Source organism: Eretmochelys imbricata, chromosome 4 (assembly GCF_965152235.1).
Source record: "Eretmochelys imbricata isolate rEreImb1 chromosome 4, rEreImb1.hap1, whole genome shotgun sequence".
In the NCBI taxonomy this organism is placed as follows: Eukaryota; Metazoa; Chordata; order Testudines; family Cheloniidae; genus Eretmochelys; species Eretmochelys imbricata.
Genome location: NC_135575.1, coordinates 43,159,027 through 43,185,218, shown reverse-complemented (window position 1 = coordinate 43,185,218; position 26,192 = coordinate 43,159,027). Strand labels below are relative to the sequence as shown.

General features: G+C 38.9%; 1 protein-coding gene across 1 annotated transcript in view; it reads left to right on the top strand.

Moving 5' to 3' along the window:
* The window catches only part of TNIP3 (TNFAIP3 interacting protein 3), a 76,454-nt gene that overhangs the window by 5,358 nt on the left and 44,904 nt on the right, over nucleotides 1–26,192 (top strand). Inside the window, exons 2-3 of the mRNA XM_077814770.1 lie at nucleotides 1,286–1,371; nucleotides 14,679–14,811. Coding sequence (XP_077670896.1) covers nucleotides 1,286–1,371; nucleotides 14,679–14,811 — 219 coding nt within the window. The remainder of the gene's footprint in view (nucleotides 1–1,285; nucleotides 1,372–14,678; nucleotides 14,812–26,192) is intronic.

The window sequence follows — 26,192 nt, the reverse complement described above, 5'->3', positions numbered from 1 at the left end:
ACACAATGCCATCAATAGAAAGAATCTCATGAATTTCAATGGGCATGGGATCAGGCTCTTAACAGTTTAGTGTCTTAGTTTCCCCATGTGTGTAATGGGAATAATACTTCATACGGGTGTTGTGAGACTTAATAAATGTATGTTTGTTGAGGTTTTTTTAGTTCTTTGGCTGCATCTATTTAAATGTAATTTTTCCCCCAGGTAGTAGTGGTTGTTGTTCTTGATGGAATCTTTGCTTGAGAAGGTTTTTCTTGGGTTCCACTCCATTTAGTTTCTTTTTTTCTGCTTTTGCACATTGGAGACACACAGCCATATGGTGGCTGACCCATACGCAGGGAAAGGGAAGAGTATAAGGAGGCTGCCCCATCCTTGTATCTCCTACACATCTCCTGTTGGAACTGCACTTGTTCAGCACCAGTGAAGGCAGGAACTGTCGACTCTCTCTATCCTGTGATTGCCCAACTCCTCTCCTCTGAGCCACCTTGCCCAGACATGCAACCCCTATTCATTTAGAAGCCTGAGGGGAGCAGACTTGGTCCTTCAGAAAGAATCTCTCACAAGCCACTCTTCCACTCCTGCCACCATCCTGCATTCAGAGTTCTGTCACAAGGAACAATTCCTATAGAATATAATAGAAAATAGTTTTTGAACTATGCTATGGAATTTACTAGGGATTTCTAGTCCTGAAACAGAATTCTGTAGAATGGTTCAATAAACCTATAGACTGTCATTCTGTGTAAACTTCTGTAGTACTTTTTTAGAGTAACTCTGTCAAACATTACTGCATTTCTAGAGACCCTTAATGAGTGATTTAGGTCATAGTTTGATGTTCTAAATTACTTCCACTTGTCTTATTAAAGAATACAAATAATCTCCAAATATATCTTCAGTGTGTCAAATTCAGTTCTCCTGCTCTGGGCACAAACACTGCTTTGTGCTTGGACTCAGCTCTAAACACATGAGATAATATTTGGATCCTTGAGGGAGGCCTGGGATTGCTGGAGCTCTGCTACTGCCCCCTCTCACCACCAAATCTGGTGCTATTTATGGCGCGGGGGGTTGGGGGTGGGGCATGGGTTGGAGGTAGTGTCATCCTTATGTCTCTGCATAGAATATCTGTATTTAGGGTCCAAATTTCTGCATAAACTATGGTGGTCTTACAGTCCACCAGCCAGCTGCAGCTAATGATAGAGGAAAAGGAGCAAGATAGAGAACCAAGTGCTGAAAAGTATCTTTCAAACTGTTCTTTTCCTCAGTGTAACTTTTTTCCTTCCATTTCTGACAGATTCATTGTGGACTGCTCAAAAAGAAGAAGGAAGATGCGGAGAATGCTCTAGAGCTGTGCACCAATGAATCTGCTGAGAATGAAAGGTATTAATTAATTCATCACAGAAAATTTCTCCTTTTTAAGGCAGCAGACACATTCTGTAAATACTGAAAACTTACGTATAAACAGCACTTTCCATGCCATAGAACTGAACACCACTCTTTCTCTTGTTGTTCAATCAAAATTTTGTATGCCAATCTGTGTTCCCCAAAGTTGGAATTTATCCATCTCCATAGCTCTCATTCCTAACTTCCAGCCATCCCTCAGAAAAACCATATCTGCAAATTTGATCAACAGAAATAGGTTAAATTGCTGAGGTTACATATAGACCTTGCTCACACTAGAGGGAAAGATTTATAACTGACTACAATTGCAGCTCTACTAATGGCAGAGCTTATAGTGCAGGTTGGACTCAAGTATTTCCCTCCTCCCCTCCCCCATCTGACTCTGCTCGGTGTAAAACAGGGTGAGTAGCGGCTCCTAAAGTTCCTAGATTTGCCAGTACAGCTATAAAGTGCCATAAAGAACCATGCTGCATGTTCCAGTGAATCCTGTAATACCTAATCAACATGTTAAACTTTTGACAAATGTATCTCTCTAGCTAGAGGTTAACAAATTAAAAGTGGCTTTAAAAAGAACTGAGTATGCTATCTTTGTCGGAGAGAGAATGCAAGGAGACAACATTCAAAAGCTAATTGTTGGTTGGATTTCTGAGAGGATTTAAAAAAAAAATAAAAAGGCATTTTTCTCCTTAGTGACTTTAATCCTTGTGAATTGCTGGGTTGGATATCCCTGGAAATGGGAGTTCGCTGTTTATCCAAAATGTAGCTACAGCACGAGCAGCCAAATTCCAAGCTTGCCCATATCATCCTGCTAATGTAGCTCAACTGTGACCTGGAAGAACTACTTCTATGGATCTGAAAGGAGTTCAACTTCCATGACATATGCTGATGATGGCACTCCTTTTGAGACAAGAAGCCAGTTAATGGCAGTATGTGGTGGTGGTTCTGTGATGTGAAATCCTGACCAACAAGATTCCAACTTGTCTTGTGCAGGCACTGAAATATAATAACTTGACCAGCCACTACTGAGCTGGATTTGAATTGGTAGCATAAGGTGAAAGAGTGTATTGCATTGCCAAACTTCCCTTTACCAACCACTCTAAATTTCCTAGACTAACTCTAAATTGTCTCTTCTTTGTTGTATTTTATTTATATTAGAGATGGCTAAATCTGAACTTGTCTGGTTCATATGGGAAAAACAGACCAAGACATTTTGGGCTAGATCATTAGTTGGTGTAAAGCAGCATAATCACACTTACTTCCATGGAGCTACACCAATTTACACTAGCTGAGGTGCTGGAGCACTGTTCAGAAGGCACCAATAAGGGTTAAAGCTGGTAATAAATCTAAATATGGTCTTGGAGTGACCTAACATGTAAAAGGGAGAATAAATATTCATTGTGTGTTTCTTATTTCATTTATTATGCTAATTCAGAAAAAGAGAGAATGCCAACTGGCGTTATCAAGTTGAAAAAAGAAAGCTGTCAACTCCCAGTTGGGTGCTTTCAGAATTATTCAGGCAATTAATTTAAACGTTCAGACAGTTGAGCACAGGTAGAGCGGCAATTTTAAGAGCAGTTGGGTAGTGTCTGAGCATTTTTGAGGCTTTCAGAATGCTATTTTTGTGCTTTCAAACATAGATTTCTAGCCTATCAGAAAGCGATTTTATATTCTTACTGTATTGTACTATGGACTCCTCCTTTCCTTGTCCCACATAACCATTTCATTTCTTTCCCTTGATTCTTCCTGCTTGGGTGGCATATAAGAAGAGATCACACTTTGTGCATTCCTTGCCCATCAGGATTAATTATAAATATCCAGCCATACTTCTTCTGATGGCTGGTAAGACTGCTGAAATGCAAGTACCAAAGTTTATCTTTTGATAGAAATGTGTATACATATATATGTGTGTGAGCGCATGATCACGCGCTCTCTCTCTTTCTCTCTTGGGCCATCGCAGCCCCACCCAGCAGTGAGAATACAACATCTTCTAGAAAGATGCCGAGTGAAATGACAGGTTATTCCACCTATGTTTTCAGCTACCCTACTGATAATAGAGTGTTTAGGAGTTACTCCTGTGGCTGTGATGTCCGAGAGAATACCTATGTTTTACTGGTGCAAATTGGTTTCTGCAAATGGGTCAATCGTGCCACACTTGTTTGAAAAGGAAGTAATTCTTGGTCTGCTTTGAATTTCTGTATCTCTTTTACTGTCTCCGGTTTCACTTCCATTTTCACTGTCTCCTGCCCCCTCCCCTCTCATTAGCTTTCTGCATTTGGATTTTTAAGGAGACCATAATTTGCCGATTCCGAAACTTGCATGCTGTTTGAGGGTTCCATTTGGTTGAGCTTGCCGGTCAACTGAGTAATCATTGATTTGCATGGCAAAATGTCGACCCTCTTTCAACCAGTAATCAACATGCAGATAAAAGATTGCTGAGTCATGGTTCTGGGTGAGTGTTCACTTTTTCCCATATGGGTAGCGTTCATAATTCTCGCTCTGACTGTTCCAAAGTCCAGTGTGGTTAGTGAGTCCATTGACTTCACTGGATCCAGTCTCATTCTTGCTCAACAGGAATGTTGGATCAGGCTCTTTCTGCGTTATTCAGGCAACTATGTCAAGCAAACAAAGGAGACATTTTATTGTCCTATCTGCAGGTGATATGATATAGAGGTAAGCAGGAGCTATATGTCACTACAGAGATTCAAGAGAAAAGGAACCCCGAGAAAAGGGAAAAGCAGAACATAATGGGGCCAAGCCCCTTAGCACTTGACATGTATTGGCAGTCTTCTTTTTTCCTCTTCTTTCACACATATGCTATAAGGCTAATGTAAGGACTGTATGTGATATTGTATATTTCTAAATGCCACCAGGCTGATAGGCTTACTCATGTATCATTTAGCAAAATGCAATGGATTATAGGTGTGGCTTCAGTTAATTATTGGGATCTTTTTAGATGTGTTTCTATCAAGAACATGCATCTCTCATTGTTATGATTTGTATAATTCTGAAAATTAAGCAAACGTATTAAAGAGCAATTGTTTCTGTTCACGTTAGCAGCACACTGCTTCTCCAGATGTGGCATTTGACAGCCAAACAGCTGCTGGCTATTAAATGTGCCTTAAAAGCTCCACTCCTTTGTCATAAAGGGAACAGAAATATAGTGACATTTATGGGGTGACAGGCAGATGTTTTGGCTGGAACAATATAGAGTGAAAGTTGAAGTGATTTCTCTATTAGTCTCAATACACACACATTTTAACCCCCATCATCTACTTTGCACTGTGAAGCCCTCTTCTCAAGAAGGAAAAAGGATTATTTCAAAACATTTTACCTAGAGACCTTAGGCATCCAAGTTGAAAGACTCTGCATTTGTTTGGATGTCATTTTTGAATGGATCTTACTTAACTTCTGTGAATTTAGGCTGGATCTTCCAGCAATGTTTTCAAAACAACTGTGGTAAATTTCTATTGTTTTTCTTTGTACTTCTGAATTTGCAAAGCTTAATGAAGTAAAGTGAATTACGTTGGAAGTCATTTACAATATTTATTCTTTTCAAATGAAAAATATTGGGGGTGAAAAAGGGTTATTTTTTTTATGTCAAACTATAGATTTAATCTACCAGATAGGCTGGTTATTTATGTGTAATAGAGTGTATTGCATAGACATATGTACGGTAGAACAGACGTGAATTAGTGGAGTTGAAGTTCAAAACATTCAACCAAGAATCTCATGAGGGCCAAATACCCATGTGCTGTAATCTTGTACAGCTTCATTGACTTCACTGGAGCTGCACTCTAGAAGAGCTGCACAGCTCAGGATCTGGCCACTGATATTAATTAAAACTATCAGAACCTCTTAAGGCTGCAAAATTAGACTGGAAATTCATGCAAAAACAGGTTTTCTTGCAAGATTCCTGGTTCTTCCTGCTTCCAGTTGGGTTGGAAATTCCCCATGTAAAGTCTTTGTCATGGTATTTTGTCAGTTTCACATCTGGTCTTGGTTGGATCAACCTGTAATACAAAGGTCCTAATATCAGAGAGTGAAATCAAAGGTTTTATAGAAATTAAATAGTATTATATCAGATTCCTGTAGAACCCTATGGAATTTAAGAGAATAATATAGTTTCTTCTACAGAATTAAATAGAGGATATTGCTTTTGTATATATTTTTTTAAACAACATGTAGCATTTAATCACCACTACAAATTTATTCCTGCTGCAGATAGGGTTAAAAGTTCTGGAGAAAGAGCCTATTCTCTATCAAATTATATAGACCATTTCCATAAGGGAATGAAGCACTGAGGCACATAGAGTGATAAATAATAGCAGGAAATGTTAACTAACCTTTTCAAATATATAAAATGGTTTGTTTTGGGATGTGGCAGTTTTCATTTTATCTGAGACACTGCATCCATCCCTAATACAATACATAAATCTATTTCTTTATATGGCTCTTTCCTCCACAGAAGATGTAGCCAAGCAGGATTCTCATGTCCAAAATGGCCACCCATGGGGAAGAAGCATGTGATTTAACCCCTAGACTCTTGGATTCATTTCCATTCAGAATATGGCTCTGTGCTGGGATCTGGCTGTAAATCCTCTCTATAAAGCCCCTTGTTTACAATTGCTTATGGTGTATTTCATAGTTTCAGTAATCATACCTGTGACACAAGCATGGTTGACATGTTAAAATTACACTGAATAGCATCATGTGAATTAGAGATAAAATTAATCATTTAGAGACAGTTAATGCACTGAGAAACATAGAGAACAGCCCCCAAAGACCTGTGACTATGCTAATTTCTCTGAGTCCCATATTCCACTTACATAGAAAACCACTTACAGGGAGCCAAGAGCTGGCAAATGGTGTGCTAGGATGGCCAAGAGGAAGAAGCAGTGTGCCCTCCCATCTCATAATCACATAACCCCAGACTTCAATGGAGCTATGACCATTTTCAATTATAGATGACCTGCCCCCGGTCTCTGTTTCCTTCCAATGTCCAGCAGAAGCTTGGTTGTGAAGTTGTCCTTGAGACTTTACTGCTAGTTTCAGAGTTTCCATGTCTCGTATGTCCATTCTGGCTTTCCTCACAGGCACAGGATTTGCCCGATAGCACCAATCCTGCCACAAGGTGATTTCACACTAGCTTGCTAGTTGTTTGTCCAGAACTCTCTCTTTATAAAATTCAGCTTGCTTTATTGGATACAGTAGTGGCACTCCAGAATAACCATATGAAGAGGAAGCAATGTGCTGTGTAACCAAAGTAAGCTTTAGTTAATCCTGGCTCATTGATTTGCACAGCTGTTTATAAAAGAAAAGAGGGACTGGATGTCATTACATTCTGTCTCCAAGTTAGAACAACATAATTTAATTGGAAAAATTGGCAAAGATTAGGCAAAAATGTGTAAATAAAGAGCATCAAAGGGCCATTTAACCCTATAGTTTCTTAACAGTTTGGGTGTTAAAGCCAAGTGCTTAGAGAAAAATGTGAAAATAATTTTTTGAAGAAGCCTATCTGCAGTTGACATTTTTACAACTTGACCATACATGAGCATATGGGAGAAAGTGATATGATCTTTATCCAGGCACGTAGTTAACCATTAGAATTGAAAAGAACAAATGACGTGGCTACATGCAGCAGTGAATGTAGAGACACAAGCAGTTTTCTTGATATTAAGGATGATATGACTGAGTCAGAATTACTCTGATAGCTAGCTTTAAGTTCTCAAATGTATTCTTTTTAGATGTAAGATGCGAATGAAATTTTTGTCCTCAACCGGGTACAGCTCTGGATAAATGGCTAACTTCTTTTCCACGTTTGTACGTGTGTGTGTGTGTGATTAGTTTTGTTTTGTTATTTATTTCCACAATAAAAAAGCATTTAAAATGCTAGGCACAATTCAAAGTCTTTCCCTTATGCAGGTGGGAGGGGAGATTGATTGAGCTCTCTTCATCCTGATGGTTCCCTAAGCCCCATACTGTCTCTGGGCTGCTACATGTACTTGTCCCTTCACAGTACACCTGGAAAAAGTTAAGAAATGTCTTTTTCCCCCCCCCCCCCATTTTGGTGAGGGAAAATGGAAAATACTCAATTTTGCTTCAAACCAAACCGATCTTTTTTTGTTCTATTTTTCTTGTTCAGCCTCCAAACTGAAAAATGAATTATTCTCTCAATTCTTCTTTACAGCAGGGTCTGGGTAGCCCCAAGGGCCAGTATAGAATTTGCGGGCTGTGACAGAGTAGTGGGGTGTTTATCTTAGGACTTTAAAATTCTTCCTTTTGTATTCTACCTCTCGCCAACCTTTTCCAAGGACCAGAGTCCTGACAGTCTTTCCATTTAATTCAACAGGCTGTGGATCAGGACTCATTCTTGCTCAGCAGGAATATTGTCCACCCATCACAAGATCCTGTGTTGTAAAAGTATTAAGTGTAGCCCACTGCTTATAAAAACAAAAAAGGGTTTGCCAAACCTCTCTTCCAGAGACTTGTAAGAATTACATCCATGATTCTCCTGTTACATGCTGGCTTGGAAATCAAGAGACCAAAAGTAAATCAAACTCAGATCTCACCCCTCATAATACTCATGATGTGCTACTATTAGGCTATTGCACAAAACCAGTGGAAGACTTGTGCAAATACATTTAAACCTATAGCATGTTGTGGTGGGGATGTGAGGGTGGGTATAATGTGATAAAATTTTCTAAATTTGTGTTCATCTTCCACTTTTACTTAGCAAGCAGAACTGCTCAGGCAGCATAGCTCTAGCCCAGAATTTCCTCTGTGATTCAGTTTTATGACTCCCCAGCTAGGGTAAGTAGTCTTCTAATTGCATCTAGGCTGTTTGGTGAAGAGATGTTCTTGCACACATCACTGATTTACCTCACCCACCTTGTCTTTGTCACTAAATATAGCTTGTCAATCTCCTTCATATATTTGGTGATATGTGTATATATACTATGGCAGTGTTGCCTGGTGAATACAGCACTGGACTAAAACTCAGACGACCTGAATTCTGTTCCTGGCTCTGTCACAGGCCTGCTGGGTGACCTTGAGCAAGTCATTTCACCGTTCTGTGCCCCAGTTTCCCCATCTGTAAAATGGGGTTAATGATACCCACCTCCTTTGCACAGTGCTTTAGGATCTACTGATGAAAAGCACTAGATAAGAGCTAGGTCTTCTTATTTGTTGGGTGTGTACGTACACACATAACCTCTGAGGTTATACATGTATAATTAAACCTCTGAAGCAGCACCACATTAGAGTAGCATTGGGCCATTCCAAGTCATAGGATATTACAGTATGAAAATTGGTCACCGTTTCTATAAAAGAGCAATATGGGTCTAGCACTGTGCATTAACTAAATCTCAACATTAAGTTTATCTGGTGCCTAGATTGTATTTGAGATGATGACGAGGGATGTATTATATCTCAAGATAGAGCTGACAACCTAATTTAATGTAAATATCCCATTGATGCTCTGTGTGCTTTCTTGTTTATCGTGGAAAAATCAGATGGGTCAGGGTTGTGGAGCATAGAAGTTTTTACCTCTAGGCCACCTAGGATCAATCATGATTGGAAGTTAGCATCTGTTGGATGTTCACTATCCTATATGAAATAAATTGGTGGTCTTAGTCCGTTTTCAAGATGCCAGATGTCAGATATTACTGGAGCAACAGGGCACTCATGTGGGAAGCCTCAGTAAAAGGAGTAAGAACAGAATAGCCATGGAGACTAAGCTGCTTTCTCACCCCTACCCTGATTCAGGATGAAACACTGGCAGAGAGGTTTGGGGGAAAATATTGCTGCCTTTGGTGTACCTGGTCAGTGGATAATTTGAGTCTCCAGGTCTGCCCTTCTTCTAGAGCAGTTACATGGTCACTAAACTCACTCTGGAAAAAATGGACTGAGAGTCAAGCAGCAATCTGAGTCAGAACTATAAAAGCCTAACTCAAAGTGAAAGTACTCAAATCATTCTCTTTCACACACCATTTTTTTTTATTTTTGTTGTTGTTAATGCTCCAGCTCTCCTGTGATCTCTGGACATGAATTATTTGCACTGTATGGGGCTCTACAAAAAAACTGATATTTTCAAGCTTTTTGCGATGCATGTTGAGATTCAAGCTGGGTTGGCTGGTGGTATTTCTCACATGGCCAATGTCACATCGCACTTTTCCTGGTTTCTTGATTAGCTGAATCTATTCTTTGTGTTCACAAAAGCGCATAGAAGCCATTTTCAGTCTGTCTTCGTTACAGAGTTAACATGAGTGATCTGCACCCACGTTAGCCTAGCCTGGGTGTGAGCAGCCACACTGCAAAGCTGTACCTGAGTTGTTGTGTCCTTGCTAGTGCTGTGCTACCTGCATGTGTCACTATGACCTGTGGGGGCATGTCCCATGGTTCTTTGTGCTGGAGTAAAGTTGAGACACTCTGATTCTTTCCAGTTAATTGTGAGAAGGCATTGGAGAGCTACTAGTGCTCAAGTGATTTACACTGCAAAGTGCATGTGCGAAAGCAGCACCTGGGCTTTAGGCTTTATTCCAGGATGGGCTAGTTATCTTGGAGTGAAAGCATCACTAAACTGGGGTCAGAAGTTTTTGTGTGTGGATAGGAGGAGGTTTGGGGAAACATCTGCATCATAAACTGGGTGAACTGTGAAGTAAAGACATACCCTTTGACAGGGGGAGAGACTATATTTTTGGGGTTTTCTCAAAACCAGTCCAAAAAACCTAGTGTCTGTCTATCTGATACAGGTCTCCACAAGCCTATGCTGCTAATTCCTGTAATTCCATCACTGCATAGGCTGTGAAGAGATTCATTTTTTAGACATTTGAGAATTTTCAAATATTGATTCCATTTTAACAAGGGCACTGCCGTATGAGACACATGAAAATTCTGTTCTGTTGTTGCATCAGAGGGCAAGTAGCTCCATGTATTTGGAGCCTGATCTCCTGTAAATTACTATCCCTAAATATTTCTTCATATATTAGGCCTGGGAACTGGTTTGTTTGTTTTTCTTCATTATTTTGAGATTCTTTATAAATACCTCATTAATATACTGTTCTATAAAGACTTGATCCTATATCCGTGGAAGTCTATGGCAAAGAGCCTGTTGACTTCAGTGATACAGGATCAGGCTCTAAGTGAACAAAGTAGTCAAACAATTGCTAGGTTGTATAAGTGAGGGAATATCAAAGGCAGTGTGCAGACCTAGGCAAACGGGCACTAGATGCAACAAAAGAACAGTCTTGATCTTTCTCAGAGGACTGTTGCCTTGCAAAACAAAGTCAGGATGATAATAAAATGGTGATTATTTGGAATCCCATATCTTTCCCTCCCCCACTTTTTATAAGGTAAGGCTGGCTTTTGATAAAAAAAAAATGGAAAAAAACATTTTTCTTCTAAAAAATATTTCCCAATATAGAATTTCAGCAAAATTTCAAACTAAAGTGACATTTAAGAACATAGTTTCCTGCAGGTAAGTGATGAAATTTTAACAAGCACCACCTCAAAATGTACAAGAGATTTGTCCATTTTTTGACAGCTCTAATCAGATTTTTTTGCTTATAAAAGTAACACTTAAATTACAAGAAGGAAGTACTATGCTCATCTTACCTTTGTTTGCTTCTGCGTTCAGCCTGCTATATATTCATAATCTGGATATCTTTCTCACATCACAGATGTTGATATGCTTGCATTGTGAAGATATGGAAAGCAAAGACTTTGTCCCATTAAAAAAAATACAAGCATTTCCAATTTTTTCTTATCAATTTTTACAAAAGGGAAAAGCATAATATGAACTATCAGAACCTCTAATAGAAACTTGCCACTTCAGTAAATGTAGATGTCATCTTTTCATTGTAGAGCCAATACAGTGATATCTGCCAGTTATTTTAGTAACAAAAGCACAGCTTAAATAGTCCAGAACACGATGCCTTAATTTATTAACGTTTTTCGTTCAGTACAACTTTTAAGTTAAGATTGTACAAAATGCACCTTTAAACTTTGTAAAATCTAATGTGGTTTGTGTGTTTGGGAACATTACTTTCTATGACAGCTAAATTCTGAGTGCCGTCCAGAGGTCAATAGGAAGAACTGCTTCATTAGGGCTGTCTAAAATTACAAGAAACTTGTCGCACAGAAACCTTCTGCACTCTTCAACAGAGCAGAACATTACATTTGCTTATTTTCATGCCAAATGCAATGAATTTCTATGGTTTAATGTTTTATATACTTCACAGTAAGTTCCATATACTGAATTAACAAAACTTGACTTCACTCCTTTAATGAACAGGAGCATAACATAATGAAATGGGTCAAGAACAAGCAATCCAAGGCAATGTATTATAAGACTGTGATTGGCTAAAGTTCAGTAAAAGGGAGGCTTAGGAAATGGACTGAAGTCCAAACCTGTATTAGTTCTTTCTGAAGGGTGGGAAATACTGTACTGCACGTCAATTAGTTTTATACTATCCACTTTCAAAATAATATGTTAGTAGAATGAAATGAGGAGTTAAGTTTGTCCTCATGAAAGTCACCTCCCTCCCCTCCAATTTCCCATATGAATCCTCTGGGAAATCAGTTAGGAAATGCACCCAGAGTATTTGTATAAAAAGGAGGGAAGGCACTAGGAAGCTTTTAAATATATTTTATGGGATTTCCAGTGAGAATCTATGTGTTATCCCAGTGCCTGCCTTCCTGCCTGCTATCTTGTTATGTAAATAACCTGTACAGTGCAACCTGCATTGTCTAAATCTCATTTATGCAAAGCTCTGTATCTGAACCAGTCATGCTTAATTTTACTCCCTTCCCATCAGTGCAGTAGTCCTTCCTATGGCTGGTTCAGGTCCTACAGGCTGGAGTCTCTGGCATTTACATTAGTTATGTGAATCATGACATTTACATTAATTATTAAAATAATATTCAGTATACCTTTCCCTAACTGTGCCAAAATGACTGCTTTGATGTTGTAATTTCTGAATACTTCCAGATGTTATCAAATGCATTTAATTTTACTGCATAATGTGTAATAAATTTTGTCATGTGGTATAAATATATTTCATACAGTAGGCATATTTGCAGGCCATCTGGAGGAGCTGAAACAAATGTTTTTTGGAGGGATGTGGATAAGAGAGCATGGGTATGTAATAATGCATGTTACGGAGTCATTAAAAAGTCCTAATTATGTGTTTGTTTAAAAACAGAGCATACAAATTAATGCACTTATGAATAATGCTGTGCAACAATACACATTTCAAGTATCTTACAAACATATGTTGCTAACATGCAGCTTGTAATGTCTACAGTGTTTTTGAAGTTTTATAATAAGAAAAGTTAAGGAAAAGGTAGAATTTCTTTTTTCCTTTTTAAATTTTTTCTTTGTGTATAACTTAGCAATGTTAAAGGGATCAGGGTAGTCTAGTGACATTGTTTACTACCCTTTTTGTAGTAATTTGCCTGTCATAGCTGAAGGCACTGTATTTTGTGTAGTTAGCATATAATCCTCGCTTTGCATTCATATTTGTTGAAATGGCTTGCTTCTGCTCATTTTAGGTGAAACTCACCCTGTACAGAAGGCCAGCCCATGCATCACTTAATTCCTATTTATAGTCTGAAAATAGGGCTTAAATGGAAGTTAAGAAGCATAGGTCTTTATGCTGGCACTGTGCACAGGGTTAAATTTCATTTTCTGAGTCCAATCCAGCAAGGGGCCAAATACTTCCCCAAACTGGGCCCTTTGTGATTAAACTCAACCACACACCAACTCATGTACATCCTAAATTGTCACTGGAATGCCTGTTGCCATTATTTGTGGCACCTTCAGTGTTGTTAGGGTATCTGCAGTGGCATAATTTAGTGCAGAGTCTTTGTCGGGAGGCATTGCAATTTGGATTGTTTCACTAGGAGATCTGGAGCTCCATAGTGCAACAAGCCATGTTGTATAATTTTGATAGTCAGCTTTTTAACCTAATTGGTGAGTGATAAGTTACCATACCATGTTAGTAGCAGTTCCCTACTCAGTTTTCAATAACCCACCTTCGTGCCAATCTTTGTTATGCAGTGCCATGTAATCACTCTGGACTTAGATGCCTAACTAAACCAGTACTGTTTCTCATTCTGGAGCACTGTATAACTTGAACTTTATCCAAAGTGGCAAGGGATTTAGACATTGTCTATAACATCATTTCACTGTCCAAAGCATCAAAGAGACTGAACATTTCTAGTTGAAAGTTACAGTAATTTATATAAAACCTCTCCCAGTTCATACATTTTGTGAATGACATACAGTTAGTGTTAGCTCCAGAATTAGTGGTAGCTCTGGGATCAGAACTCAAGAATGTCTGTCTCATAATCATGGGGTCTGACTACTGGACAATAAACCAAATAAAAAACTTTACCCTTCCTTATTGCCAACTTTTTTATTTAGTACACAGGGGAAAGAACAAATGCTGATGGAAAGAGAAATACACACAGTCCCTGTCTGTAAAAGCACAAAATAGAATGAACTGTTCTGTTGTCTGCCAAATTTTCGCTTGCCTAATTATAGCCTTTATTTTTATGGGGGAGACTGATGGATTTGCTATATGGATGAACTATGTTCTTAAATACATTTTTAAATTGCCTGGAATAGGCCCCTTTCTGGATTGTTTATATAAACTGAAATAAGTAAAGCTCATAGATAAAATATTCTCACTGCCTATGATTTTCCTGATAGCTTCAAATGGAGAAATTATTAACTAGATCTAGAGGAAAAATGAACACCTATTGTGGTTTAAAATAAATAAATAAGTTCAAACAGACCTTTTTTAAAAAAAGTGTTTTTAAAAAAATCTGTTTTTAGTGATCAGAAATGTTATTGTAAACATTACCGGAGCCAGGTTTTCAGTCAACCGTTTTGATAAAATTTTTGCTCATGTTTGATATAAAATATCTGAAAAAAATGGGAAAAGGCACATTTTTCACAAACTCCCAAAAATGACTCATGATTTTTATGCAAAAAAATTTTCATTTTAAGGAAAAAAGCCATTTTACAAAAAAAACTTCTTGTTAGAAAAATCTTATACCAACTCTAACACAAACTCTTTATTGTTCCATTTTGGGGATTCTGAAATTCTGTGATTCTGCTTTACTCTTCTGTGCCTGTGTGCAAGGGTGAAGCCTGTGATAGGTACAGAATTAGCTCTTCCACATATTGTGCCACATAAGGAAATGGTTGACCAGAAAAACAGCTCCCTAAATTCTTTCCTGTATGCTTTGGCAATATAACCCTACCATTTCCTTCTAAGCAGGTGTGAAAGCGTAGAGCTTGATGATGAAATAAGAAATCTGATAGAGAAGAACAGTATTTCACAGTGCCATGAGAACTCTGAGTTCATTGCCCAAGAACTTGTGCTCAAACAGATGACTTCTTGTTCCCTGAAGGTAAGCAAATGTTTCTTTTGCAACAGTTTGTCTGCAAGGGAAGAAAACTGAGGGGATATCTCCTGTTGTATTAACAACTGTGCACAAACTTCCTTGATTGATGAACACATCATATGCTGAACACACTGTAAATTCTCTCACAAAGCCACTTCCTGTGACTAGGGAAACTGTTTAAGTGAGGTTTCAGAGTCAAAGCCGTGTTAGTCTGTATCCCTGAAAAGAACAGGAGTACTTGTGGCACCCTAGAGACTAACAAATTTATGTGAGCATAAGCTTTCGTGGGCTACAGCCCACTTCATTGGATGCATAGAATGGAACATATAGTAAGAAGATATATATATATAGATATATACACATACAGAGAACATGAAAAGGTGGAAGTAGCCTTACCAACTGTAAGAGGCTAATTAAGATGAGCTCTTATCAGCAGGAGAAAAAAAAACCTTTGTAGGGATAATCAAGATGGCCCATTTAGACAGTTGACAAGAAGGTGTGAGGATACTTAAGATGGGGAAATAGATTCAATATGTGTAATGACGCAGCCACTCCCAGTCTCTATTCAAACCCAAGTTAATGGTATCGAGTTTGCACATTAATTCAAGCTCCGCAGTTTCTCGTTGGAGTCTGTTTTTGAAGCTTTTCTGTTGCAAAATTGCCACCTTTAAGTCTGTTACTGAGTGACCAGAGAGGTTGAAGTGTTCTATTATTCTAAATGGACACAAATCTGACATCAGGAATCATAACATTCAAAAACCGGTAGGAGAACACTATATGTATGTGTGTGTGTGTGTGTATAAATATATATATCTTCTTCCTATATGTTCCATTCTATGCAGCTGATGAAATGGGCTGTAGCCCACAAAAGCTTATGCTCAAATAAATTTGTTAGTCTCTAAGGTGCCACAGGTACTCCTGTTTTTTGTTTGTTTTGTTTAAGTGAGAAGACATTTTTCTTCAGCAGTTTCCAAAGCCCAGCTAGAGACACTGAGAGTACATCTATACAGGGATAAAAACCATCAGCTGGCCTGGGTCAGCTGACTCAGGCTCATGGGGCTCAAGCTCCAGATCTGAAAAATTGCTGTGTAGATGTCTGGACTTGGACTGGAGCTCAAGCTCTGGGAATCTGCGAAAGTGGAAGGTCCCAGAGCTTGGGCTCCAGCTCAAGCCAGAATGTCTACACAATTTTTAGCCTCGCAGCCTATGCCTTTTGATCCAGGCCAGCTGCCGTGGCTCCCCTTTTATCTCTGTGTAGACATATCTGTATTGTCCAAAGCAGCATTCTGATTGGCCAGTTGGACCTTTTGGATAGTGATATCTAGAGATGCATGGCTGTGACCTTAAACAAACACAAACATCTCTAGACCCATTGTGTTCAACAGTTTAACGGTGAAAGGGGAAGAAGGGAAACAAAAATATAGCTCCAGGTGAAACAAATCCCTGCTACCAGGATAAGTTAAATGGCAGCTGCTCCAGGTCAATTAAGACACCTGGGGCCAATTAAGAACTTTCCAGAAGGCAGAGAGAATGCTAGGTCCCCTTGTGCAGATGGGAGGGGAAGTTGGTGAAGTGGGAATGAGGGTATGAAGAAGAAAAAGTGATGGTTTAGATGCAACTCTCCGTCTGGTAGTGAGAGGAGAGGAAATTCCTCTTTCCTGCAATGAGGAAAGGAAGGGAAAACAGAATAGTGCACCCAGGCTGGGGAGAGATACTGTTAAATTATTCATTCCACCACCTAAAAGGAACAAAGTGGAGACCCAATTCCCTTCCTTTATGACATCATCATGAGGAAAAGGATGTGGCTGAAAAGCACAACTCTAAGTATGTTTCAAGGAATTACCAGGAAAATGAAAGAAGATGTTACTATGATGAATCAATTTACAGGTATTTCACAAGTAAACCATCACCTCCAGAATGACTTGCTGCTACAACTGCTAAGGAATTTTTCAATGAAATGTTTTTTGTCAGAAAATTCCCATTTGTTGAAACTGAAACTTCTTCGAGAGTTCCACACCTGGGCAGAAAAAAACAGTTATCCCCAGAGACAGCTGATAGTCTAGAAAAGCAGGAATACCAGAACATGTTAGGCCTGTCTATTAGCTCACTGCAGATCCACCTAGCAGCAATCACTGCCTTCCACTCTTGGGTAGAGAGCTATTCTATTTTCACACACCCAATAATAATCAAATTCCTGAAGGGTCTCACTCGGACATTCCCACCAGTAGTGAAGCCAACACCTCAATGAAACCTCAGTCTTGCACTGTCAATACTTATCAGGCCACCCTTTGAACATCTAACCATGTGCTCAATTCCCTCCTGTCTATGAAGGTCACCATCACATTGGTCAGGAGGTTGAGCAAGCTGAGGCCACTCATGGCCAACCTGCCATATATGCTACTTTTCAAAAAGAAAAGGTATCCCTTTGCTTCCACCCAAAATTCATTCCCAAGGTAATTTTTGAATTCCACATAGATCAATCAATTCACATACTGGTATTCTTTCTAAAACATCATGTCTCTAGTGAAAAGCAGAGGCTTTGCTCTCTTGACATCAGAGGAGCTTTGGTGTTCTACCCACAAAGAATGAAACCAATTCGAAAAATGTCTACACTATGTGTTGCTACAGCAGAATGAACGTGGGGTTAAGCAATATCTATGCAGATCCTCTCCAAGAGAATTCCTGGCTGCTGTCAGTTACGACACATCACTCCTTGGACAGGATGAGGGCCCATCCACTGGAACACAGGCAACCTCAATAAGCATCTCTCCAAGAAGTACCTGTGTGGGATATTTGTAAAGCATCAACCTAGAGTTCCATCCACACCTTCATGAAGCATTAAGCTTTAATCTAAGCCTCTTCTGCAGACACAGCCTTTGAACAACATCAGTACTGCCTGCACCCTCATACCACCATCTTCTTTGACTACTGTTTACCAGTCACCCCCATTTGGAATATATATAGGGACCAGCACTTGAATAGGAAATGGAGTTTACTTACCTGTAATGTGACAGGTCCTGAGATGTATGATCCCTATCTGCATTCCTCTACCTGCCCTCCTTCCCTCTGCCACGGATCATGACACTATTAGTGGTAGAAAACAGTCTGCACCTCCCCATATACCGTGGTGCTGAGCACGACAGGCTTCAGGGCACAGACATGGACCAATGGACACCACTTGAAAGATTTTTCCATTCTCCCGCATGTAGTGTGCGTGTGTACCCATGCATGGAATGCACATAGCGACCACACATCTCAAAGTAAGCTGTTTTGTGTGCGTGTGTGGAAATGCATCTGTTTTGACCAAAGCTTCGCTGGAAAAAATTTCAGATCCCGGATGGAATTTCCGGGGGGAGAGGAAGAGACCCCAGAATAGCCCATCAGTTTCCCAGTGATTTGGACACTGGGCAATGCAGGAGAGCCAGGATTAAATCTCTTCTCTGACTCAGGCAGAGCAGGAACTTGAACCTGGGTCTCCTACTGTGTACCACGTGAGTGTCCTAATAGCATTACTCTCTCTCCCTTTCCAGTGGAAGAGCTATTCCACTTTGTATAAATAATTAAATATTCACTGGAGCAGAAAGAGAGAGACTGACTTTGTAGCCCTGTGGTTAGGTGTGAGTCCAGACCAGTTAGAGTCCAGACCATTTGAACCTGGGTCTCCCATATCTCAGGTGAGTGCCCTAATCACAGGGGTATTGGCTATTTTAAGGTGGATCTCTCGCTCTCTTTGTAAAAATATTCAAATCGTCTAGTTTTTATTCTGATGCGGACTGAACACAAATGTCAAAACCTTGGATATTTTTCAAGGAATTCTTGTTTTTTACTACTACTTGCTGCCTACAATAAGATTACAAAACAATAAGATTAAGGGAAAATGTCACAATTAGAACAATGGGATCAGATCTGTCACAAAAGGGAAAAAATTCTAGATGGATTTCACATTACCATTGAAATCCACAAAAATCTCTCCCTCTCCTCCCCTCCCAAAAGTGGCGAAACAAAAGCAGCATCAAGACCACAAAAGCAAGTAGCATTAAACTTCTCACTTAATACACAAATCAGCAAAACAAAAGTTGGTGATTGTTTCAGTCAGCCACTAGATGTGATCTTCTTTCCAACAGAAAGTTGGGAATGTAGACAGGGATTACTAGGGAAGAGAACAGAGAGAGGGTCGTTTTTAAAAGGAGTGGCTCTTTTACTTGGTCAACTATTTACTTGGATTTTCAGTAAATGCCAGCTGTGATAAAATCCAACAATTTTCAGTGCAGGTGGCTTAAAATTAATGTGTTGGGTTGTATAAGTTGAATATCATCAGGGTATCCTTGCTATGCTAAAGAATACTCTTCAGATGTAAGTGATTTACAATGGTAAAGAAAACAGCCACGAATGTCGGTTTGAGTAGACTCAGAAGCTGGTTTGAGGGGAAATCTTTTACTTAGTTTACACCTCTTCCTCTATCCCTATCTTATGCTTCCTCCGTGGCTTTGTGCGTCCTTTCAGACAAGTCAGGCACAGACTTGTTCAGGTACAGAATGTTTGTCAGATTTTTACAATGTTTGAGGTAGCAGTATTGCCAACCCCAGATGTTCAAAAATCCTGTCAGACACCAAAAATCATGAGATTATGTAAAAATAATAGATTTGGTATTCTTTTTATTTGCCTTCTGCTGTTTGAGCCTTTAGAGTGCCCTGGGGTCACATTTTGAAGCTTTCTCCACAGCCACAAGGGCTAGAAACTTAAAGAAACGGTAAGAATGAAGGCTGAAATCATCACATATCCATTTGACTCCAGGGGCTTTAAGAAAAAGTCATAATCATGAGACCAATAACAAAATCTTGAGAGTTGGCCACACACAATATCACCAACAGCAAACTGGCATATTCTAACTACAAGGCTCTAGTAAGACTGTGTTTCTGGAATATTAATGTAAAAAAATTCCCCTTGCTTCCTTCCCTTTTTTTCTTTATGTAAGCTAAGTTCTTAATAAATTAAAAAACATCTAAGGGCTGAAAGAGGCCATTTGATAGAGGTAACCTGGATATCCGGAGTGAATAGACTGGACTCCAAGCATCAACTTCATGCCCTGATCACTGCACGTATTATAGTTTTTAAATTATGGAATGTCGTCATGCTGTGTTACCCACAGTCCTGGGGCATCTTGGTACTAAACCATGGTGGCCCTGCATGGAAAGTCTCATTTTTAATCTTCACCATGTTGTGTGAGAAGAACATAGTGCTTGACTGGCTTCAAAGAGAGTTTGAAGGCACAAGAAATGCATGAAATGGACTTATTTCCATCTGACCATCTGATCAGTCCATATATGGGCAAATGGAAAGGGCTGAGTCCTTGTATTTGAATTGCACAAGTGAACTAAATACACATTTCATCTGTACATACAAAGGGACAAACTCAGAAGTGTCATGTGGTGTGAATTAGACTTCTTGCCCTAGCTCAGACTCCTTTCCATTTACTGTAATGGAAACTTTTCCAATGGACTAGAGCTGGGCAAATAATTTTCACTAACAAAAAATGGGAAACATATTATAAAAGTGGTTTCAAATTTAATCAAGTTTTTCAACCATCTCTAACTCAGACCTATGTTATTCTTCAAAAGGGTCAGAAGTCTAATTTGTGTAAGTTTCATATACTGAGGTATTCTAGCTAACACTTTCTTCCCCATTGTTGCAGTGTGTATAAAAAGTCTAAATGAGTCTAACATGCACTCCCCTACACACCACCTTTGAGTCTGACACAATCTCAATAAATTAGAATAATCCTCAATGTGTCCCCAGAGAGGTATCCCCTATTTTATAGAGGAGGAAACTGAGGCACAAGTCACTTGGCCAAAGTGACGCAGGAAGTCAAAGCAGCAAATAGAACCGATCTCCTAAATCCCAGTCCCCTGCTAGAACCACTAGCACAGCCTCTGTTCCCAAAAATTTACATAAAAAATTATTAAACATTCCTATTGTAACAAACTAGGCCAAATATTATTTGTCAAAATGATATATTTTCCACATTAAATAATTTTTTATATACAGAGTATTTTAAATATATCATATCCATGACATTCATATGAAATCTGATTCATTTATATTTTACATGCAAGTAGAAGGCAACTTTTCCATATAGGGAAGAATAGGCCCAAATAGGAAGGAACGAACAACAACTTAAAAATATTATTTACATTCCAGCAAAAAGGAAGAGCAAGGAAAACATTTGGTTCATGGACTATCACTCGTTCGACATATAGATCAAGAGTTACAATAACTGTTCTGTACATGAAAATATATTCCTGAGCAAACGGATCATAGCAGTTCTGGCACTGGATATAATTACAAGAAGATTATGATTCACCAGTGGGTACAGTGTGATATACACATACTAAGTTTCACAGTATCCTTGAATTTCCTCATTCCTATATTATTTTTCTTAGTGTTTCTTTCTAGTGCCTCCTTGCTCTCTTTTATTCCAGTTTAACTGTAGATTCATGAAGTAGGTATTTAAGTCCTGACGGCAACAGTTTGTAAACACTTACGCATATAAGCAACTTTGCTCACATGATTAGTCCTGCTGAAGTCAACAAAGAACAATAGAAGGAAAGCTTGAAGCAGAATATGTGTGTACAATATTGTTTACTCTGATGAAAATACATCTTATTTTATTCAGTGCCTAAGCTGCTATGGTTCAAATACTGAGGAACATACTCTCATCTGAACACATGTACATACAAGAATATTGCAAGTTTCTAGATGAACATTAATACATATGTCAAAAGGGTGTGTTTGACATACTCATTTTTTCAGGAAAATCCCCTCCTTACACATTTTTCTGTCTGGGTGAAGCTTCTATGCACAAAGATCAAATGTAGACAGGAAATAACACACTCTCTTTCCTGTTTAAAGACTGACTGTATTTCCCAGCTGTAATTACCTTGCTGTTCACTATTTTACTGCACCAGACTGGGAACAGAAAATAGCTGCCACTCTGTACCCCAAATGTCTCTTGCTATCATCACTCTTTTCATTATTTTGAAATGATCTTTTAAATTAAGACTGAAACAAGCCCTACTGGTACAATAACAGTTGGAGAAAAACATTCATATTATAGGTTTCAGAGTAGCAGCCGTGTTAGTCTGTATCCGCAAAGGAAAAGGAGGACTTGAGGCACCTTAGAGACTAACCAATTTATTTGAGCATAAGCTTTCGATGCACCCAATGAAGTGAGCTGTAGAAAAGTCCTCCTTTTCTTTTTATTCATATTATAAAACCCTATTCAAAGTGTTTGGGTGGAGAAAGTCTTCAGAGAGTCCGAGAGAGACAGAGAGAGGCGTGTGCGCACATACACACATATGCTACACACAAACCAGCAAATTCTTAGCCTAAATAATCTTATAGTGAATATGGCTTATACTATTCTGCCACTGAATAGTATAAGTTTATAAAGGCAATCTAACTGCAAACACCGGCTAAGTTAGGAGTCATAGAATGAAGTGATTCTATATTTTACCTGGTTTCAGAGTAGCAGCCATGTTAGTCTGTATTCGCAAAAAGAAAAGGAGGACTTGTGGCACCTTGGAGAAATTTGTTAGTCTCTGAGGTGCCACAAGTCCTCCTTATATTTTACCTGTTATCTGCATCATCAAAAAGAGATTGTTATCCAGCTCAGCATTTTAAAAGTCTTTAGTTTCATTAGAATTAAGGAAGATATAATGACCAAGATTTCCAAAAGTGATTGAGTACCTTAATTTCTGAATGCCCAATTTACAATACATAAAGGGGCCTGTCTTTCAAAGGAAGGGTGCTTAGCATTTTCTAAAAATCAAACCATTTAAGATATCTCGAGTTGGGCACCAAAAAAACAAGACATCCAAAATCACTATATGTGTTTGAAAAATTTGCCAGTTTTGTTAGATATTCACTAAAGCATAATTTCTGAAGTTACTGTAATTTTTATAATTTTAAGATGGAAAAATCATTCTTTTCTTTCATGAGTTATACCATCTAGCCACATATGAGGGTACATAGGGAACAAAGAAGATGAAAAGTGGGGAAGGAAAGGAATAAGGCATACTAGAGTAGATCTTGGTAATGAGTAAGTCTAAGATTTTGTCATGCAATTTGTGACTTCCAGAGACCTTTGTGACATTTTCTGCTTCAGCCCCAGGGCAGCAGGGCTGGAACTGTCAGTTGGTGGGGGCCCTGGAGTTCTGAGCCGCTGTTGGGGGAGCCCTGCAGCTCTCGGCTACCGTGGGCAGTAGGTGCTGGACCCCTCCTCCCCCCATCCTTTCCTGCAGCAGAGCTCAAGCTCTCATCTCCCCCCCCCCCCCCCATCAGCCCCATTTTGTCACAGTTATTTTGAATAAAAGTCACGGACAGGTCACGGGCTTCCGTGAATTTTTGTGTATTGCCCGTGACCTGTCCGTGACTTTTACTAAAACTAACTGTGACAAAATCTTAACTTTAGTAATGAGATATCATAAATGGTAACTGAATCTTAAAAAGAAAAGGAGTACTTGTGGCACCTTAGAGACTAACAAATTTATTTGAGCATAAGCTCTCGTGAGCTACAGCTCACTTCATCAAAAGCTTATGCTCAAATAAATTTGTTAGTCTCTAAGGTGCCACAAGTACTCCTTTTCTTTTTGCGAATACAGACTAACATGGCTGCTACTCTGAAACCTGTGAATCTTAGAAATTAGAAATGAAAAAGACCTACAATATTAAGTATACTAAACTATCTCTCTTCTGGTGCAGGATACTATCTTTTAATACACCTTTTCATACTTTGGGCAGTCTTTTTAAAAGGTCACACTGCAGCTGAATATTAAAAATGTTACAGCGGGAGAGAAGCAACAAAATAGTTTGTGCCAAACAAAGACAGAATACTGTGTGTGTGTGTAATATATATATATATATAAATTAAACAATAATGACCCAGCAGGGAACTCCTTTAGCAAATTTCCTGAAAAGAAATATCCAAAGCCCACCAATGCTCCAAAAAGAGAGTAAATGCTCTTGGTGATTATGTTGTGACTCAGACTGAGAAGGAAGTCTTCCCTTAAATTAGAAAGCTCTACTTAAGTCAGGACTGATTCCACATGGAGTTTGTCTGGTCAGTTTCCCATTGCTGCCACTATTGTGTTAAAATGAACAGAGAAATTAAATTATATTTAGGCTTGGCAGAAATAGACTTTTATTTTATCATTTTGACAGATACCCATATTTATTTTAAGCATTTTGAAGATATTGATTTTACATTTTCATGTGCAAAATTATGGGGTCTAAGCAATTTTAAAAAATAGTTATCAATGTAAAACGTTGACAGTTAAGGGAAATTAGGAGGCAGCACACAATGGGGTTGGGGGTCAGACAAGAATTTGACAGTAGCTGTTGAGATTCAAAAAGTTAAATCTTTATAACCATTAAAATATAACTTGCCAACTTCTTGTGCCAAAATATACCAATAAATATCCTTAAATCAAACACTAATAAGTTCCCAAGTAGTACTTTTCTTACTTAGCCTACCTATAAACTTTGATTATTATCAACGGAAATATTGTTTCATCAGTTTGTGTGTACAATGAAATCGCTTACCTGCATTTACCAATCAAATCAAATCCTTCCAAGCCTAATCACAGTCAATGTTGGTTTAGTGCCACAATTACATGTCAGAATCCAATACTAGGAGATGCAGCCTAAAGAGCAAAACGGGGTCCTGCTCTCATTGGAGGAAAGAGGGCACATGCATGGCAAGGGCAGGTCTGAAAATATGCTGGAAATAGAAGGAAGGGGTGTAATAATGAAAAGTAGGGCTTAGATGAATGAAGAAAAGGAGTGTTTGGGGGCATGTCCTACACAGTGTTAGGAGCACTGGTGCCATTTGGAAGACAGTTTGTTTTTATTTAAATAGATATTTAAAGAGAATATAAAACACATGAGTTCATTGTAGACTTTGATATGGCTGTGTGCGTTCATGTGAATGGCAGAAGTTAGTGGTGAAGCCCTGTAAGGTCATCAAGTCTGCATCCTCCCAATGCAAGATTGTTCCCTGAGGTATATTTTTCTGGTGACTTTTATAAGCACACCCAATAATGCAGAGCCTGTCATTGCACATATTTGTCCATTTAAAGAAAAAGAGAGAAATAAAATAAAGATGTGAGATCCCATGCAAGTTAGACAGCAATTTACAGCTCTTGCTGTGCTCGGCATTACTTTTTTTGGCCTTAGCAAAAAATGTTTTTGGAAATTTTGAAATAATAATTTCAGAGACAAATTAATCAACATCCAAATAGGCAGGGAAAGAGTTGGGGGGGGGGTCTGTGTTTTTTGTGTTGGGTTTTGTTTTTTTGTCTGAAGAGCAAAACGATACGCTTCACTCCCCCTTTAGTAAAGGAGGCAAAATAAATAAAATACTAGTGTAATGATGGAGAATTCCTTGAAGAATGGACTGAGGATTGCTCATTGTGTCCCAATGTGCTGAGGCTGCATTAGCATTATCCACCGAAGCTCCAGGCCTATGAGAGCTAGAGAGGGACTAGTGCCCAAAGTGGTTACTACGCTGTCATATCTTGGTAAAACCCCTGTAGAGAAGAGTGAAATTTAAAGTCAAGAAAGTGAAAGGAAATGCTTGGTGTGGTCTGTCCTGTGTGTTATGACACTGACTGCATTCTGAGTCTTGATACAGAGATCCCTCTTTGAATGTTCTTCTTTGATAGCAGAGCTGGCTGAATGCTAGAACAAAATAGAAGAATAATTATTCAATAAGTAATGGCAATATTAGTCAAATGTTGTATCTGATTAATAATAATATGAAACCAATATGAATTACAGAAATTGATATTGGGAAACAATGCACAAAAACATTATTCTAGAACTTTTCTTCGCGTTTTAATTATGAATTTAAGTTGCCATATTTAACAAGATCACAGTTTTAGCCCTTCAGGTGCTAAAATAGCCCTATGTGTATATGGAAATAACCCTCAGAATAACAATACTAATTCTGAGGGCTCTGAACTGAGGAACAGATACCCAGTAAACATAGCTCCTATCATTCTCTTCTGCTCCACTCTGAGCCTCACCTTCTTCCAGATTCCTTCCCCTCTCTTTAATAAGACCTTTCTATGACATTCTGGGATGTAATCCAGAACGGTGTCACCCTGGCCTGTAACCTCAGACGCCTCACAATGCTTTGCTGCTGTAGCTCCCACCTGGATCACTCATAAACAGCCTGTGAGCAGGCAGGTCAAACACACACACACGCTTAGTGTCTGTGTGTAGCCACAGCTCTGGGCCAGCACTTCTCATCCCAGCAGCCTGTCACCAAACACCAGCCACACACTGACTTCCAGAAGCCTTGGTTACCACTTGCCGGGTGACCCAAA